Raw genomic sequence first — 18,325 nt, forward strand, 5'->3', positions numbered from 1 at the left:
ATCAAGTGATCAAAAGTCACAGTGTGTCTTTCACTGAACCTTAAACCATTTTCAAAGAGTTTATTGTGTGGGTTCCATGACACAGCCGATTGTAGGAACGTGATTTAAACAGTTCATCTCCATGTTGTGTAAATAAAAGGCAACTATAGAGTAAATATAAGGCAAAAGTCAGCCTGGTGGAGTTAATGCTGTCAAACTCAGAACAGCAAACTAAGGAGCAGCTCGCTTGTCAATACACGTACCCCTGTCACTTACAGCAGAGAATTTTAACCAAGCCAATGTAACATAACAGCTAAGTGGATTGAAGATGACAAACAATGGTTCCTTTGGTTTCGAGTCCCACATTACTACTGGAACAGCTTTATGTGTGTGCTGTTATCAGTGCAATGGGTTATATATGTATTGTTCATAATTACATCTTACTGTACATTTTATGTTATGCAACATGCACTGCTAAGAGGTCATAAATATCATTTTAACGTCCACGTTTTCGTGATTGCATGGGTCAGACGGAATTCGCTGCGGCGGATTTTCGACGGCTGTTTCCAAGTAAGGTAATACTTCCTTAAGACCAGCTATGCTTTTACCGAAGATTGGAAACTAAAGACATTGCTTGCATGACGGTGACACTCATTTACGATTATCACATTATTACTAGACAACGAAAGAGTAACACACACAAACACACACGACGGGCTTCTTTCAGTTTCCGCTTACCAAATCCACTCACAAGGCTTTGGTCAGCTCAAAGCTATAATATAAGGTATCACATAACGGGACACGAACCTATGTGGCTGGGAACGAACTGGTTTCGTGTTCAGTTGCAATTTGTGTGTGTGTGTGAGAGAGAGAGAGAGAGCACACATACACGCGACTGTAATACTCATAAAAATAACCGATATAGATAAAACAAAAATACAATGCTACAGTGTATTGCAGAATATATTTAAAGATGCGGGAATTTACATATGACAATAATACAGTGTTGGATAAGAATGTACAGATATACTTTGTCGCAGAGTTTAACATTGAAGCAAATCAATTTTGTTAATTGAACTAGTTGTCAAAGTGCGTGGTGCGCGCGCGCAAATTAGTTTATGGGTTTATAAATAATGCCTCGCTGGGCAGTTAAAGAGGGTATCAGAGAGTTTCTGAAATCTCCACATAGCACTGAAACTAGTGATCTTTTTCTGTTCGTTAAGGCAGTGTATATACATAAACAAAATCTTTATATCTGTCTACACGGTTTTGTCTAAACACGCATTGACGTGTTTCTGCGAAGACATATCAACATATAGACGAGTTGTCTGAACAGCTACAAATATATATATATATATATATTCTGCAGTATATAATAATAATAATAATAATAATAATAATAATAATAATAATAATAATAATAATAATAATAATACAGCGTTCAAACAAAACACAGTTAACGCACTGGCAATTCACAAGAACCAGATATACAAACAACCAACAAAGATATTCTTAACCAACACGTGCACAAACACATCCATCCATTGATGTGTTATAATTACCTCCCCGATTCACTATTAATGCTTAAAGAGATAAATGACACCCAGCAGTCCCTATTTTCCACAAAACTGCCCTCTGTTTCCGTCCGTCAATGAAAGTCTTTTATTATGAAACACTCTGACATGCGCCTCGAAAACACTTCACATTACCAGCTTCCCTCCTTCGTCATCAGTAGCTTTACGTGATGTCAACAGCAGACACTCACAACGTATTAAAAAAGAAAAAGGAAAAACAAGAAAGTCGCAGATAAAGACGTAATTGTATACAAGAAAATCTCGAAGTATTTATATATGATAATTCTCCGTTTACATGGAAACTTTCACAGCGATGAGAATATAAGGTGCGTGTGTGATTGAACGAAAGAGAGAGAGAGAGAGAGAGAGTAATATGTATCTCATAACCATGACATGAAATACTCACCGATCTATTCAATTTGCTTTTTCATTGTTGCATAGTTTGATAACAATCAACATAAAACTGTCTTTAGATAATGCGATGTTTATGCATATCTTTAAAATAAGTGGCGGAAAATTCGCGGAGAAGAGTTTGTACGATAGCTAATTGTTTTTTATAGGACAAGATTTCATATGTAACAATAAGAAAAAGAAAAACAGTAAAACCTACAATGTTTATAATATCTTAAAGATGCTAACACAAGCAGCAAGGAGCCTAGTGAATCTATCCGATAACACTGGTTAATTCACAATATTTTGAGAGATCGGACTCAAACTGTGATCTCAGAGATATAAACAGGTACACGCTGCGACGAAAGCATTATAGATAGATGGATCAGAGCGAGAGAAGATGACCAGTGAGGTGAGTAGAATCTTGCTTGGACACAGGCCGAGGTTTAATTAACCTAGAACAAGGTTGTCTAGATGAAGGTGTATGCTGTAAGATCCAGCGACACCAAAGATATGATGTGTCTGAGAATTACTAACACTGCAGAACCTTTCATCAAATTTCATTCGGCGTTGCTTGACTGAATTTGATTGAGTTACTTTAAGAACACGAATTTTCATGTCATTTCATGGGTCCGTTTATGGATAAATAATTCGTGGACTCTTGAGTGCAGGACATAAAACAGGAGCAACTAAATTCCAGCTGAACAAAACGTTAAAACTTTTCCTTTATGGTGACAGAGTTTTGGAATAGCTATCACTATTCTGTAGGGAAGACAAACCCCACAAAAATTGGAGGACTTTAGGAGAGGGCAAAAATAGAAAACGAACTGAAATCTTTTGAAAACAAAAACAAAAAACTTTTCAGAATCGTAATTCCTGTTGCATGAATAATAGAAGGAATACTATTTCCTAGTTCATTGAGTAACGATAGCTATTCCTAATAATATAATGTTCATATAATTACTTACTTTTCAACGAAAATTTGGCATCCAAAATGATGTCACTATTTGTTTGTTGCCAAAATTACATACATCCTGAAATCCGTTTTCCCAAATAAAAACGCCAAAATTACAAAAAGAAATTTACCAATTCTCTACCTATAGCACACATTAAATTCTCAATAATATATTCACTACCGAGATCACAGAAGCTATTTTGAGCCATTTATACTTTAAAGTCAAGCCACAATTGTTGTAAGACAACAATGTACGGGATTTCTTAAAACTCATAAACCCAGTCTTTTACATGAGGACTATCGTGCAAGATTCTTGCTGGCTGAACTGAAGCTGAATTATACAAAGTAAAAGCAACTTGAGCAACGTTTACATTGATAAATTCTCATCATCGTAGGATGCTGAACTTTACAATCAAGATAGAGAGAGAGCGCGCAGCGCAAACATGATACACAATACGTTGGGCCGAGTGGATAGATACGTTTATTACATAAAAAGGTGACAGAATACCTACTCTCAGTTTTGTCCTAGGCTGTCCATAACAGTAATGAACAGACGGGGCTAAATTCAGGGCAGATTCATTTGATACACACACACACACACACACACACATACATACGCAAACTGACAGACAGATCTATCTATGCACGCACACACACACATGAAGCTAGGAAAGAAAATCTCACAGTTATCAACTTACATAAGTTGGCCACTCAGATTACACGAACCATACGAAGCTATTGACAGATCAATGCTACCTGACAGAACATATATGTCTGCCGATTTCAACAGTCTTTCTATTTGTAGTCTTAAGGAACTTAGTATTATGGTTCTATATTGCATTTAAGTAATAACTATGGCCAAAAGTTGTAAATCGCCGTTTGAACTAATACAGTCATCTTCGCTCTGCAGTTCTTTAACAAGTAATGGTGTCACGATCGTCATGGAGCCGACTTCCCTCAAACACACTTACACACATAAGAACATAAACGCACGTACACACACACAAATAAAAAATAAAAACATGCACACACAAAGGGCGACTAAAAGAGGTTGAGATGGGATTTGCATTCCGACCTCGTAAAACCCTTATCAGTAACAACTACCCAAACAGATCTGTGTTGGAGGATTGTCACTTGAGCGGTGCAAAGGTGTCCCCCACCTGGAGTAGGAAGGAAATCACCAACAAATGGTAGTAACACACATACAGGTGTGTAAACGTGCGTGCCTTGCATGAAACTGGATGGACGGAAACTGGTTTTAGCCAGACTGATGGACTGTACCAAGTTATACAAAGGAAAACTCCTGTCTCACTGTGTTACGCTGGCTTTGCCTCAAGATCGTGATATAATACCAAATATTTGGTAGAAGCAGTTCAGCTCGATCGATCACCTAGACCAGTGTCCGGCACACTAGTGTGCCGCAGTGTAACCTGAATAGGATCTGTTCAATCTCAAGCTGCTTGACATTGAAAAGGTCCCCTGAATATAATTTTTTCCCTATACTTTTATTTATATTTTTAGTTCAGGTGTGCCGCCGAATTTTCAAAAAAAAAAATAATAATTGTACCGCAAGTGAAAAGAGGTTGCAGTGTATTCATCGTCGAAACCAATGGAGAACTATTAACTTTACTTTTAAGCAAGTATACAGTGCTATGAGAAGAAATAACATTTTCCCCCACTAAACATCTCTTCTGTTCTCGTGTCCATCCTATTTCTTTCTAGTGATTCGTTTCATTTCACCCAGTTTAATAAAAATAGAAGAATAATATAATCTAGGATAAAAGACAAGTTAGGCTGGACATACAAGTGAGAGAGGGGCCCACTGCTGAAACTGACTGAATATGACAGAAGCAAGCAAGCAGACAGATGGACTGGGAGCACATACGCTGTGAGAAATAAGGTGAAACGGGAATTTTTAAGGCGGTAAGATGGCAGAATCCCTTCGCACGTCGAAAAAAATGCTTAGACGCATTTCGTCCGTCTTTACGTTCTGAGTTCTAATTCCACCGAGGTTGACTTTGCTTTTCGTACTGCGAGGTCGATAAAATAATTACCAGGTGAGCACTGCGGTCGGTGTAACCGACTTACCTCTCACCCAAAATCGCTGGCCTTGTGCCAAAATTTGAAACCAATATTTAACTACTTCGTAGCAATCATAGGTAATTATTTTCGAATGATACGTATATACATAAATCGAAATGTAATGTAAGGTATATATTTGTAAAAGCAAACAAATCTAGCTTCGCTGTAAAGAAAATGCTATCGTTATATGGCTTTTCATTTTTCAGCGGGGAGAAAAAGTGAGATCGATTTAACTAGTTTCTGGTATTCCTGGACTTTCATCAGAGAAAAAAAACCCCACCTCATTAGTAGCCAATAACTATCTATAATGTCTACAAATTTGGATCAAGCTAAACTGGTTCCGTATAAAGTATACTATATATTTCAATGTTTCCGGCAGGTAAAAAACAGAAGAAGAAATCTTGTGTTATGCATTATTAATTCAATAAACATTATATCAGCTCATCAGTTATGCAAATTAGACGGACCATTTTAGCTGTGTCCGTGTTTGTATACACTATTAATAGCTATAGGCTAGTAGTTTCTCCTTGGAATTAAAAAAAAAAATTCTTCTGATGATGATGAAGGTATGACAACTAGAAACTATTCTGTTCCATAAGGTTTTTTTTCTCCGGGGGGTGGGGAAGAGAAGTGGGGGAAGGAGAGAGAGGAAGAATGGAAAGAAACTTGTATAATTTCAACTTGTTTACTTCTTCACAACGAGGCTAAAATTCGGTTTATCAAAAAATAAAATAGGTATTTGTATGTCTTACGCCGTATAAGCGCAGTGTGTGTGTATACACCACCTCTAGTAATATATACAACATACACAAAGATGATTTAATAATAAAGAAAATAAGGCATTTAAAAAAAAAATAAACATTAGAGAAGAGAGTATGTAAGACTTCAAATGTTTATTTTCAAAAATGTCTACATACACATCATCATCATCTGCTCCGCTACCTGAGACAAGTTTAAAAGTTGGTCCGAATTTTATCGGACGGTAAATAAACTGCCGTGGCTATTGTACTTGTCGCTATGTTTCGATCAGTTTGCATCTCGTGATTATCTTCGGGTGTCACTTTCAATTTGACAACCGATGCTGGTGTGTTTACGCCCCCGTAACTTAACGGTTCGGCAAAACAGACCGATAGAATAAGCACTAGGCTTACAAAGAATAAGTCCTGGGGTCGATTTGCTCGACGAAATGCGGTGCTCCAGCATGGCCACAGTCAAATGACTGAAACGAGTAAAAGAGTATCTATTTATATACTATTTGGACGAGTTCAGTTGCCATCGCATTTGTGTGTGTGTTTATTTACGCTAAATATTGGTCAGTTATATTCTTCGATCGTCTTCAGGTACATACACATTTCATCTTTCACCACATATCGATCGGTATAGTCTTTCAGCATCTTCAAGTGACACGATATCTACCTATATTTCAAAAAGGTGATACAGCTATATATTTTTACACATACAGTAATAAATGGTACAGTTGGATTCGAGCCGACACACACATACAAAGTCATAAAACATTTGGTTTCTAAAATATAAGCTGTAAAAATTTAGTGTTGATCCTTCCTATAGATTTACACAAGTTCTCACTGACGAGAAGGGTTAACCATATTGCTGTTTTAGCCCGAGGGCAGCCCAGATCGAGTACATCTATGATCCAAGACGTTCTAGTGGTGACCATCCTCTCCTTGTTTTTAAGGCAGAATATTTCGAAGATTAAATTATCCAGTGAGTCATTCCCTTTTTTAAGGCACGATTTAATGGAGATTTGGCTGCTCTTTCTAAAAGTTAACATCTAGAAGTTCCATTATTAGTAAATAAGTAGATTAGCGGATCCGAACAGGAACAATACATTTCCTATTCTGGGGACTACTTATGGATTATAATGAAATATTTCATCAACAGGATAACTGATATGAGTGATGGTATCAATTAAAGGTGTGTTAGGGAAGAAGGAACGGATGTGGGGTATATAATGTCAAATAAGCCAGTGTATTACTCACCGGATTGATTTACCTTCTATAAAGGTATAACATGTGGGGAGCGAAAATAACACGTGTTTTAAAACAGATAGGTAGGTGGGCTGCAGTAAAGGAACATGTTTAAAGAGAGGGGTAGCAAAATCCCGAATCATATATATTTTAAAATATTCTGGTTCACTTTGAGATCTAAACGTTTTTAAAAGTTGGATGGACTAAATTTCACAGCATTATGACTCTCAATTCATTTTACTATTTCTTTACTTAATTCATTTTACTGTCCATCCAGCATATCTACTCAAATCCCGAGTTGTAAATGCTTTCTCATTGCTAACATATTCTAAGAGCTAATGCATTTACTCCAGACGGTAATCCTTAAAATTTCGTCAACAACCTGAAAGTGATTAAACTCAGAGACAATTTCAGTACTTCCAACAGTTGTTAATTTAATTTTGAAAATAAAAAGACTTATTTTCGAGTGATATGGGTACAAATAATTAAGATTCCTCTTACCTTTTAGTTAAAAAGAAATTATGGCTGACCCAACAATTGTTTAGTTATTAGAAAAAACATTGTTCATCCGAAGAACTTCAAACATTCGCATGAGTAAGTTTCCTTATGTATATTCTTTTAGAGATTGTTAGTATAAACTTAAAGAATTGTCCCTATTCTTACCGATTACAAAAAAACGTTCTTTTCATTATAAATAAACTCAACATAATTTCTTAGAGCTATTCTTTCATGCGCGAAGTGTTGTTATAGCAGTCTGGGTTATCAGAAAAGAGAGAACGAATGAAAAGTTACTTTCGATTACTTTTAGTTTGTTTTTTACTGACTTTTAATAAACTGTAAACACGGAATCATTGGAAAAAAAAACAAAAAAACTTTCGCTGTATCTGTAACCAAAAAAGTAGCAGAATGGTACTGCCAACAATAACAATGGGATATTCGTAATAATGATACTTACATTAGTTGCAAAAAGGGATCGCATTGTGGAGAATTTAAAATAAATAATATGTAAATATAGATTTTTAAAAAATATGTATATGTGTATTGCTCTCTCTGATGACCTGACGTTAAAAGAGGCCGATACGTGAGAGGTAGACAAAAATAAAATCAACGTGGTAAGGTAATTCCAGAAGAGATCCAATAACTGACAATCAGCTTGATATACGTATTTCACTGTGTCCGGTTACATGTGTAAACTCCATCCTTAAGGTCAACAGGACATAGTGTGAGCGATTTATTATAAGATTGATAATTAGTTAAGTGAATGAAACCCCCCCAGAATAAAAAAAAAATGTCATACGAGACAAAATCCCTAACAAAACGTAGTGCTTGCTCTGTTGCTGTTGGTAGAATGAAAGAAATCCTTGTCTAGAAAAATTTCAATGAGGCTAAAACGATGAGTGAGGAGGAGGAGGGAGAACAGAGAGTATTAGTCAGAGAGTGATCGTCAACAGAAACAAAGACGGGGAGACGTGAAGGGGAGGAAAAGCTGGTTGGCAGCAGCAGCAGTAATGTTCATCACAATCAGGGCAGAAAGAGGAGAACCAACCTAGTGCAACAACACTCGCAGCAACACACTCTGCCGGCCTTCCACTTGAAGCTTTTCCGTCTAAGTTTATAACTAGACAAATAATGACAGTCAGTATCTTTTACCCTGACCACTATGTTTACAGACGACTGTACACGTCATTATTGTATTTGCTTCGGGTTCCCACCTTCCTCCTGCTAGTTACATGTGATCTTATATTTATAGTAAGAATTACGCTTGTTTACTAGAAGGAAACAGTCCGATCGAGAAGACAACCGATGCGCTTTTATACACTTGACTACATCTTTTAAATTAAGACAATCAAGAAATTTTCTTTTAAGACAACGAGAGCCAATAACCGTGTGCTCTTCATCCTAAGTTTTAATCAATAACAGAAAGTTAAATGATTGTTTCTTTAACAATTCAGAAGTTGTAAGAGTTACAAATCACAATACTAAAAGTGTATCTTCAACAAAATATCCATGTAATAATAATAAGAAGAAAAAATCGAACAAAAATAATGTAAATAATTATAGGTGCAGGCATGGCTGTTGGTAAGAAGCTTACTTCGCTACAACATCGTTCCTTAGTTAATCTTACTACTGACCCGTGCCGACCAAAAACTTTGTGACCGGATTTGGTCGAAAGAAGCCCATCGTGTGTGTGCATGTGTGTGGAACCCAGCAGTTCTTGTTGCTAACTGTGAGGTATGAAGAAACTCACAGCTTATCGAATTTCCTCGAAACTTCGATATGGGGGGGGGGGACGTTTCACGATCGACGCCAATAAACTGTTATTGTTCCTGGTCGCACCGTCCACTTTTTGTTTTCTATACCTGCCACGGACTTCTTGAAGCTTACAAACTTCTTAGACCCGGATCATTGGATGTGTGTGTGTCTGCCTCATACGACCACTTAAGAACCAGTGTTGATTTGTTTACATCCCCGTAACTTAGCGGTTCGGCAAAAAAGAACCAACAGACTATGTACCAGGCTTAACAAAATGGGTACAGGATCGACTTGTTCCACTAAAGCATTCGAGGCGGTGCTCCAGCATGGCCACAGTCGAATGACTGAAACAAGTAAAAGCTAAATGATACAAGTTTGTTTACAACACTCAGTAATTACCTTCTTAACGAAGTTTGCCGTATCCGTTGATATGAAGCTTATTCAAAGCTGAATATCAACAGCGTCAACCTCACCGAGGTCAGAGATGGACGTAGCACCTTCCTTTACGTGTGTGTGAGCGACTCCACTAAACGAAAATTCGTAAAAAAAGAATGCGTGAGGTAGACACAGACACACACACTTCTTACTTCTACTTTTTATTTCTGGTTTCGATCACTGGACAGCGATCGTGCAGAGAAGCAACCTTCAACTATTTGAAGTCGTTCACATCGATCCCAAAACTTATTTCAACTTGATACTTATTTCATTGATCTATAATTGGTGAATCGCTCAGTTATAAGGATTTTTTCGTCCCCACCCTTTTTTTGTTTCATACAACACCGGTTACGTTTCTTGAAACGACACCGGTTTATATATAAACACAGATACGGGCATAGCACGCACGCACACACATACAAATATATACACACATATACAAGTAAAGGAATGAAACTTTAAATTCTATCGATTCTGAATTACGAGATTTAAAGTTTCAGTTTTAATAAATGTATTTTGACAGCCTCTACATTCGTTAGCGAGTAAAACTTTTATTATTATTATTATTATTTATACTTAAGTCTTAACGCGTATATGTTTAGCGTAATATCAGAATGAAGACTGAGAGTACTATATAACTTTACTTATAATAAGCTACAACAATGAATTGAAACAACTATACAGCCTTAAAAGAAACTCTCCCTTAATAAATGTGCGTGTGTACACACGCACACACGAGCTTCTGCCTACCGAATTCCATTCACAAGATTTCGGTCAATACATGCATGCGTGAACGAATACATACATACATCCACATGCATGCATGCATACATACATACCTACATACACACACACACACGGCTTGGGGCAGAGAGTGTGCTATCAAAGCTCCGAGGAAGGTTGCATTGTGCATGTATTTATGGTGAGCAATCTTGATAAGGCAAGTGGTTAGACGACCCGGAAGGGCAGAGATATTTCTGGACTGACTGAGGTTGGGTTCAGAGATAAGGTGAGAAACAGATCAAGGGTGTTTGTAATGTCACTGTCTGTCAGGGCTGGGGAATGGAAGTAGTCTGTGTAGAGAGTAGAGAACTGCGAAAGATTCGATTTCCACATCAGTGGCATCAGCATAAGATGTATGTGAAAACGAAGTATTACGACCATTGAATTCACACAGGCTGATGACTTCAGAGAAAGATGTCTTTGATGCTTGAAGAGATATGGTTGAATAATTGTTGGTGACTGGAGTTTAGAGAATGCTAGAGGAAGCAGATACATTAGGCTTGGGTAGGGAAACTTGGAGACAAAGTAACTTGAAGTCTTTGTTGCCAAGTTCAGATAGGTTAATAGTCTGGACAGCAAAGACGGACTTTAGATAAGGATCCAGAAATTTGTCTTTAAGCAGAATCGAATGCATTTATTTAGTAAGAGTTGATGTGCAAGCAAAGGTCTAAGAAGAATCACATTCCTTGGAAGAAGAGGTAGAATTGTCCAGTAAGCTTACTTCTCCTTTTTGACATCTAGGGAAATAACAAGAAGGCATTAGCATATTATAAAGTCACTATAATCCCTTCTTTGTCTAGTAAACGTGTAACACATTGATCTCTGCTAAAGGTACCTATGGTGAATAGGGCGGCGTGCTGGCAGGAACGTTAGCACGCCGGGCGAAATGCGTAGCTGTATTTTGTCTGTCGTTACGTTCTGAGTTCAAATTCTGCTGGTGTTGACTTTGCCTTTCATCCTTTCGGAGTCGATAAATTAAGTACCAGTTATGCACTGGGGTCGATATAATCGATTTGTCTGTCCTTGTTTGTCCTCTCTGTGTTTAGCCCCTTGTGGGTAGTAAAGAAATAGGTACCTATGGTGAGTCAGATAGAGGAGTTGATCTGAGCAGTGTAATGTAATAACCACCTGTACATATATGAAATTCATGTCGTGACTGAAATACATTAATACATATATTATAACTAATAAACTGAATATATATAAACGTCCTGTTGCAAAACCTTACCTGTTTCCAAGTAAGGTAATGTTTCCCCTAAGGCCAAACATGTTCTCACAGAACATTGGAAATAACTAAGGCATTCATTTACAACTATCAAATGATGTTAAGATAAGGAGACACAAGCATCATCATCATTATTTAACATCAGCTTTCCATGCTGGCATGGGTTGGACAGTTTGACAGAAGCTGGTTAGGCAGAAGACTGCACTAGGCTTCAGGGTCTGTTTCGGCATGGTTTTTACAGCTGGATGCCCTTCCTAACACCTTGCAGAGTGGACTGAGTGCTTTTTACATGGCACCAGCACCAGTGAGGTCAGTTTTTGCACGGTTTTTACAGCTGGATGCCCTTCCAAATGCCAACCACTTTACAGTGTGGACTGGATGCTTTTTACATGGCACCAGCACTGGCAGGGTCACCAAGTAACCAGCAAGACAAAGATCCTTTGAGAGTGGTGGTGGGAGCATTGGAGGAGGTGACTTTGTGCCAGGTGATGAAAGGTTAGAGTGTGACAGAGACAGAAAACAGGTGTCTTGTAGTAAAAGAGATACATAGTTAATATATAAATATAGAAGAACAATATTACTCCTAAAAATTATGTTAGTGGCCGTGTCAAATCTACTCACAAGGGTTTGGTCAGCTCAGGGATATTGCAGAGGACACTTGACCAAGGTGCCATGCAGTGGGACTGAACTCAAAACCACATGTGCAAGTCTGAAGCAAAAAAACAATCCTAAATGCTGAAAGCAGGAGAAAAATATCCCTACATTCTTGATGTGTACTGTACTAGTCTATCTGTCAATGCAAATGTGAGGGTAAATGTTCATATATATTATCACCACTGACAGAGCACAAAATACTCAGCCTTTTATGAAATAGCAGTAACACAAATCACTACATTTAGATTAGACAGCAAATGTCTAAAATGTTGATAGACCTAGAAACTTTATTGCTCCAAACAAACTGAAAAATTCATAAGAAAATATAAAAGAAAGAAAAAAAAAACTTCATAAAGAATGATACAACTTGAACACAGTTGGCTTTCAAAACAACATGTTTAAAAGAAAAGCTTTCCCCTCCTCACTCCACATATAAAAAATATGTAAAGAATGTATATAAGTATGATGTCTGTATGATGTGTGAGTTTGGTAGAATAGAAGAAACTGAATTCAATAAATGAATGCATATTCTTTTTTTATGCTTTATTTTTAATCTTTTCTATTATCTTTTTGACTTGAAATTTTCTAACTTTCAGCTGATCAAAAAAATGATTATATATATATATATATAGAAGGTGGTACCAAAACATTCCCAGCGTAGTTCTGTAGCGTGCCAACAGATGGCAGCACATGGTTGTGCTTGCAGTGACCTTCATGAGGCAGTGTGCCAAGTGACATCGCTTTGTTGTGCTTGCAGTGACCTTCATGAGGCAGTGTGCCAAGTGACATCGCTTTATTTACTTTTTAAGTTGTGATATTTGTGTTTTTGTGATCACATGTATGCTGTAGTCTGTGATTTTTGTCATGGGCAGGAATGAAGAGCCAACATGAAATTTTGTGTTAAACTTGGGAAGTCTGTTACAGACATTGAGCATGCTTCAACAAACTTATGGCGATGAGGCAATGGATCACATGCAATGTTTCGAGTGACACCAGCACTTCAAAAGCAGAAAAATGTCCCTGGAAGAGAATGAGCAATCTGAAAGACCTACCATGTGCATCACCTCCAGAAATGTGGAGAAAATTCATTAGCTTGTGCATGAGAATCATCTGAGGACAATCAATTATATTTTGAAGTGTTTGAGGGAGGACATTCATAAAAAGCGACCAGATCAGTGGAGTACGAAGAATTGGATTCTTCATGACAACAATGCAACTGTCCCCAAGCTCTCCTAACTCGTTTCTCACCAAAAACCCTATTCACCAAATTTAGCGCCTGTAAGCTTCCATCTCTTCCCCAAGATGAAAATGCAGATCAAAGGTTACCATTTTAACTCTCCTGTTGAGCTCCAGAGCACATCACAGAAGGTCTCCGACTTGCTTACAGAAAATGACTTCCAGGTCAGATTCCAAAAGTGGTAGGAATGCTAGGACCAATGTATTGCAGCGCAAGGTGACTATTTCAAAGGAGATGATGTTAAAACTTATGAGAATATTCTCATCCAAAATGGAGACGAGTACCAACATTCTCATGTGGCAAGCTTGATAATTGTTAAGAGATTCCACTTTACATGAAACCATTGGTAGCCTTGTGAACCCACAGTGCAGTGAAGAATGAACACTCATTTTCACTATTCAACATCAGAGTGGGTGTATGTGTGTAGATATATATATATATATATATATATATATATATATATATATATATATATATATATATGAGAAAGTTAAGGCATTTATACAATATATGTTTTATATATGAATATGCAAGTTCTTTGATTATATATGTTATGTGTGTTGATAGACAGACAGAGAGATAGATCAGTGTTTTTGGTTCACACTGTGTTGTGCATAAATATATTGTTGAATCAATGACAAGCTGTCAAAGGCACAAAATATACAAATTGCCCTAATTCATCACTGCTTCACAGGCCGCTGATCTATACCATTGATTGAGGAAAGAAGTTAGTATGGCTTTGCAGAGCAGTCAACAAACCATGAACTGGTACCTTGAGAGACTCCTTCCTTCCCACTTTTTATTTTTTCTGTACATCAATGGTATAAAAGGAATATATTTACATTTTTGTTCAACCCACAGTGAGGCTTTATATTTAAAATTTATTTCAGTTCTTAGTTACACAGTTATATATAAATATGGAGAGAGTATCAATGTGCAAGAGTTTTTATATATGAAATGTATATTTGTATATATGTATATTTTAACTAGCATCTATATAATTTATAAAATGGAGAGAGAGAGAGAGAAGTTGTAAAAGAACATTCACAACTGTTTTTAATCAATACTATATAAGAGCTAGTATATGTCTGACCTTATAATCTAAGAAAATATTCTGAAAGTAAGATCTTTGTAAACTTTAAAAACTTTTTATACAGAAGATTTAAATCTTTATAACCATAGTTGCGCCACCGAATGATATGTAGTTTCTACAGGTGATGCGGTTTGAGTTGTTGAATATTTCATTACTTACATTAGAAGACCTGTCTATTTTAAGCTGACCTACAATGGAACATAGATACATATGTTCATAAAAGCATTTCTGATTCCACTATTGAAATGGCATATCAGAACTAATTCAAACAGTTGGTTGGCATTGTCTTTATGTTATGTGATGTTCATCCTTCATGTCTCTGTAGATCAGGGGTTGCCAAAGGGGCCCTGAGGGACCCCCTAGGGGTTGGCGAGGAATTATAGGGGGTCAATGATAACCAAGATGCTGATATGTGGAAGACCAGCCTCACCCAGATGAACTGTTTGAAATACTTGGTCAGTGCCATGCTCATCCCATACACTGATGTTGTCAGTTTCAATAACAGATATTCCAGCATTATGATGTGTTTTTCACATTTTCTAACCATAAAAACAATTTCATAAAAATTGTAAGTTCAATACTGTATACTCTTAAATATAGTTTTAAATGTAAAAAGTGAGTCATCTTCAATAGAATTTCTAAATTTGTCGTACATATATATTTTAGCCAACCTTTTAATTGCCAGCATCAGTATCTGGTATGCATTTAAGAAATGGTACAGTAGGGTAGGGTATTAAGATATTTTAAATGAAGAGGGTGGTCAAAGCAGAAGGAGAAATGGCTAAAAGGGGTCAATGCGGAAGGAGAAGTGGCTAAAGGGGATCGATGTAGAAGGAGAAGTAGCTAAAGGGGGGTCGATGTAGAAGTAGAAGTGGCTAAAGGAGGTCGATGTGGAAGAAGTGGCTAAAAGGGGTCAATGTGAAAGAAATGGCAAAAGGGGGTCGATGTGAAAGAAGTGGCTAAAAGGGGGCAATGTGAAAGAAATGGCTAAAGGGGGTCGATGTGGAAGAAGTGGCTAAAAGGGGGCAATGTGAAAGAAATGGCTGGGGGGGGGGGGGTCAGTGGTCAAAAAAGTTTGGTGATCCCTGCTGTAGGTAACCAAATTAGTAGCCTTACACTTTGCAGGTCCTGAGCTGGCTTATTCAGCCAGTATTAGCATAAAATCCACAGAAGGATACGTAATAATTGAGTCAGGATGTAATTCTGAGAACTGTGCTGCAAATAATACAACACTACATCCTCAGTGAGTCATATTCAGCAAGATGTTCCCCAAGAAGACTGCTCTAAGCTGCACTTTTCCAAGATTATCTAGGGAGTGTCTTTGTATTTCTTCTTTGGTCTACCAAAGAAGAGATACAAAGATACTAGCCCCAATTTCTGACCTCCTAATTCCACCGATTGTAATCCTAGGATTACAATAAGTGGGGCACAGTTGAGAAAGACTGAAAACTGCTCTGCTTATATAACACCAAGGCTGAGCTGGTGATCAAAGATCAAGGTGGTTGAAGATCTTTTCTGGGACACCATGAGGAATACATGTGCCAGGTCCTAGAGTCATCTTGAGGTCGTGGTGGAAGCCGAGGGCAGATATTTTGAGTAAACTGCTATTGCCCAACCATAATCTAGTTGATTTTTTTAAAAATACTTTATTTTCGGATACGATATTGTGTTGTGTTCTTTTTCTTTTATGCAAAGTGCCAAATTTTGCTCAAACACCTAAACACTCTGTATGTGTATGTACACACACACACACACACACACACACATACACACACACACACATATATATATATATATGCAATGTTAAGAGATGTGATTTCAATTTTCATAGGAGTTGAATGGTTCTGGAGAGGCACACCATGGGTGACTCATGAATGTGATACAGGTATAAGATCCCTTTGAAATACTCATGTGATTGTGGCACTCCGTTGGGGTACATATATATATATATATATATATATATATATATATATATATATACACACACCCACACCCAATGTCCCTCAACGGCATGTCTCAACAAATCTTCAGCACCATCTCTCTCGCTATTGCTCTCTTCATCTTACTCACTGACTCACCTGCTCTCTTTATTTTACTTTCTAACCTACCTTCTTTTCTTTTTCAGCTGGAGTATTCATGTAGGACACCTGTCCCTATCCCTCTATCCCTCTAATCTCTCATGAACAAGCACAAAGCCACACCTCTCCACTCACTACTACTCTCTCATCCCAGCTGAGGTGGGTTTTTGTCTTACTAGTTACTGGGCGACTGTTGATGCTGGTGCCAAGTAGAAAGCAGCCACTACACTCTATAAAATGGTTGACATTAGGAAGGGCATCCGGCTGTAGAAACCATACCAGACCAGACAATGGAACCTAGTGCAGCCATCTGGTTTGCCAGTTCTCAGTCAAATCGTCCAACCCATGCCAGCATGGAAAGCAGGTGTTAAACGATGATGATGATGATAATTATATATACATACATACATATATGCATAACTAAATCATCAATGGCAACATGAGTAAACATAATTAATACTGTAAATGTTATCCATTGAACTACTCTATCTGGCATACACATTCTACAACCACTAAATTTTTTATATATATATATATATATATAATTATTAATTTAACATTTACATTTCCATGCTTGCATGGATCAGGTAAAACTTGTTGATGCAGATTTTCTATGCCAGGATGAACCATCAATACATAACACAATGACCTTACTTGATACAACCAACCAATATGGAAATGCCATATGGCCCTATTTTATCCTCAACATTTGACTGGCTGTTTCTGTTATCACATATTTGTTGAAGCATAACAGGACTAGGGCTGGTTGAAGCTATAGAGAAGCAAGCTGTGTTGTCTGGCAATGAACTGACTTGCTTCATCAAATCTTTGAACATACAGTATAAATAAAAAATGCGCCCTTTTAAAGCCTAGCCAGGCTCATCGGCCTGGTTTCCTAGTTTCCATGGCGTATGCGTTCCCAAGCTGGATGGGATGCCAGTCCATCGCAGCGTTACTCATTTTTGCCAGTGGACAGGAGCAACGTGAAATGAAGTGTTTTACTCAAGAACACAACGCGTCGCCCGGTCCAGGAATCGAAACCACAATCTTACGATCATGATGCTGACACCCTAACCACTAAGCCATGTACCTCCACACCAATACAGTATAAGTCATGAATAAATATACTGTATCATATATTGATGAATTTACACCCACAAGTCCTTTTCTACAGCTTATGATGGAGATTGACCCAACCAGTTTCACTGTCTTTAACCCTTTATCATTTAAACTGGCCACATCCAGCCAAAATATTCTACCTGTTTTATGTTCAAACAGGCTAGATGTGGTTTCTCACACCAATCCTACAATGTCATTCTAAAAAATTAGCAGTCATGTCATCAAAATCTCAAAGCTACAAGATAATGCATGATTCATTGGAAACAATGTGACTAAATAAACATTACTTTTGACAGAATAATGTGAATGTTAAATGGTTAAAGCATTGACTGATCAGCTTATTTCTCCTTCCCAAGAAGCAGAGATAAAGTAATGGGAAGTTACATAGAGAAATGTAAACAAAATTGTGCCAGGTACAGCTTATTTGTGTGGAGGTACATGGCGGACAGCTTAATAATTACTAGAGTATCAAAACAGCAT

At 37.4% G+C, this 18,325-nt stretch overlaps 1 protein-coding gene across 8 annotated transcripts in view; it reads right to left on the minus strand.

The window, feature by feature from the left end:
* LOC115209236 (tyrosine-protein kinase CSK) overlaps positions 1 to 18,325 on the minus strand; it is a 344,806-nt gene that overhangs the window by 110,967 nt on the left and 215,514 nt on the right. For 2 of the 8 annotated variants that reach the window (XM_036501476.1, XM_029777513.2), the window contains exon 1: positions 7,924 to 8,331. The exons of 4 other annotated variants lie outside the window; for them this stretch is intronic. In XM_036501476.1, the coding sequence (XP_036357369.1) occupies positions 7,924 to 7,947 (24 nt within the window). In that variant the 5' untranslated portion in view covers positions 7,948 to 8,331. Of the gene's footprint in view, positions 1 to 7,923; positions 8,338 to 18,325 lie in introns of those variants that run through there. 2 more of the 8 variants (XM_036501475.1, XM_029777512.2) reach the window with 2 other exon arrangements.

This window comes from Octopus sinensis, linkage group LG3, assembly GCF_006345805.1.
Source record: "Octopus sinensis linkage group LG3, ASM634580v1, whole genome shotgun sequence".
NCBI lineage: Eukaryota > Metazoa > Mollusca > Cephalopoda > Octopoda > Octopodidae > Octopus > Octopus sinensis.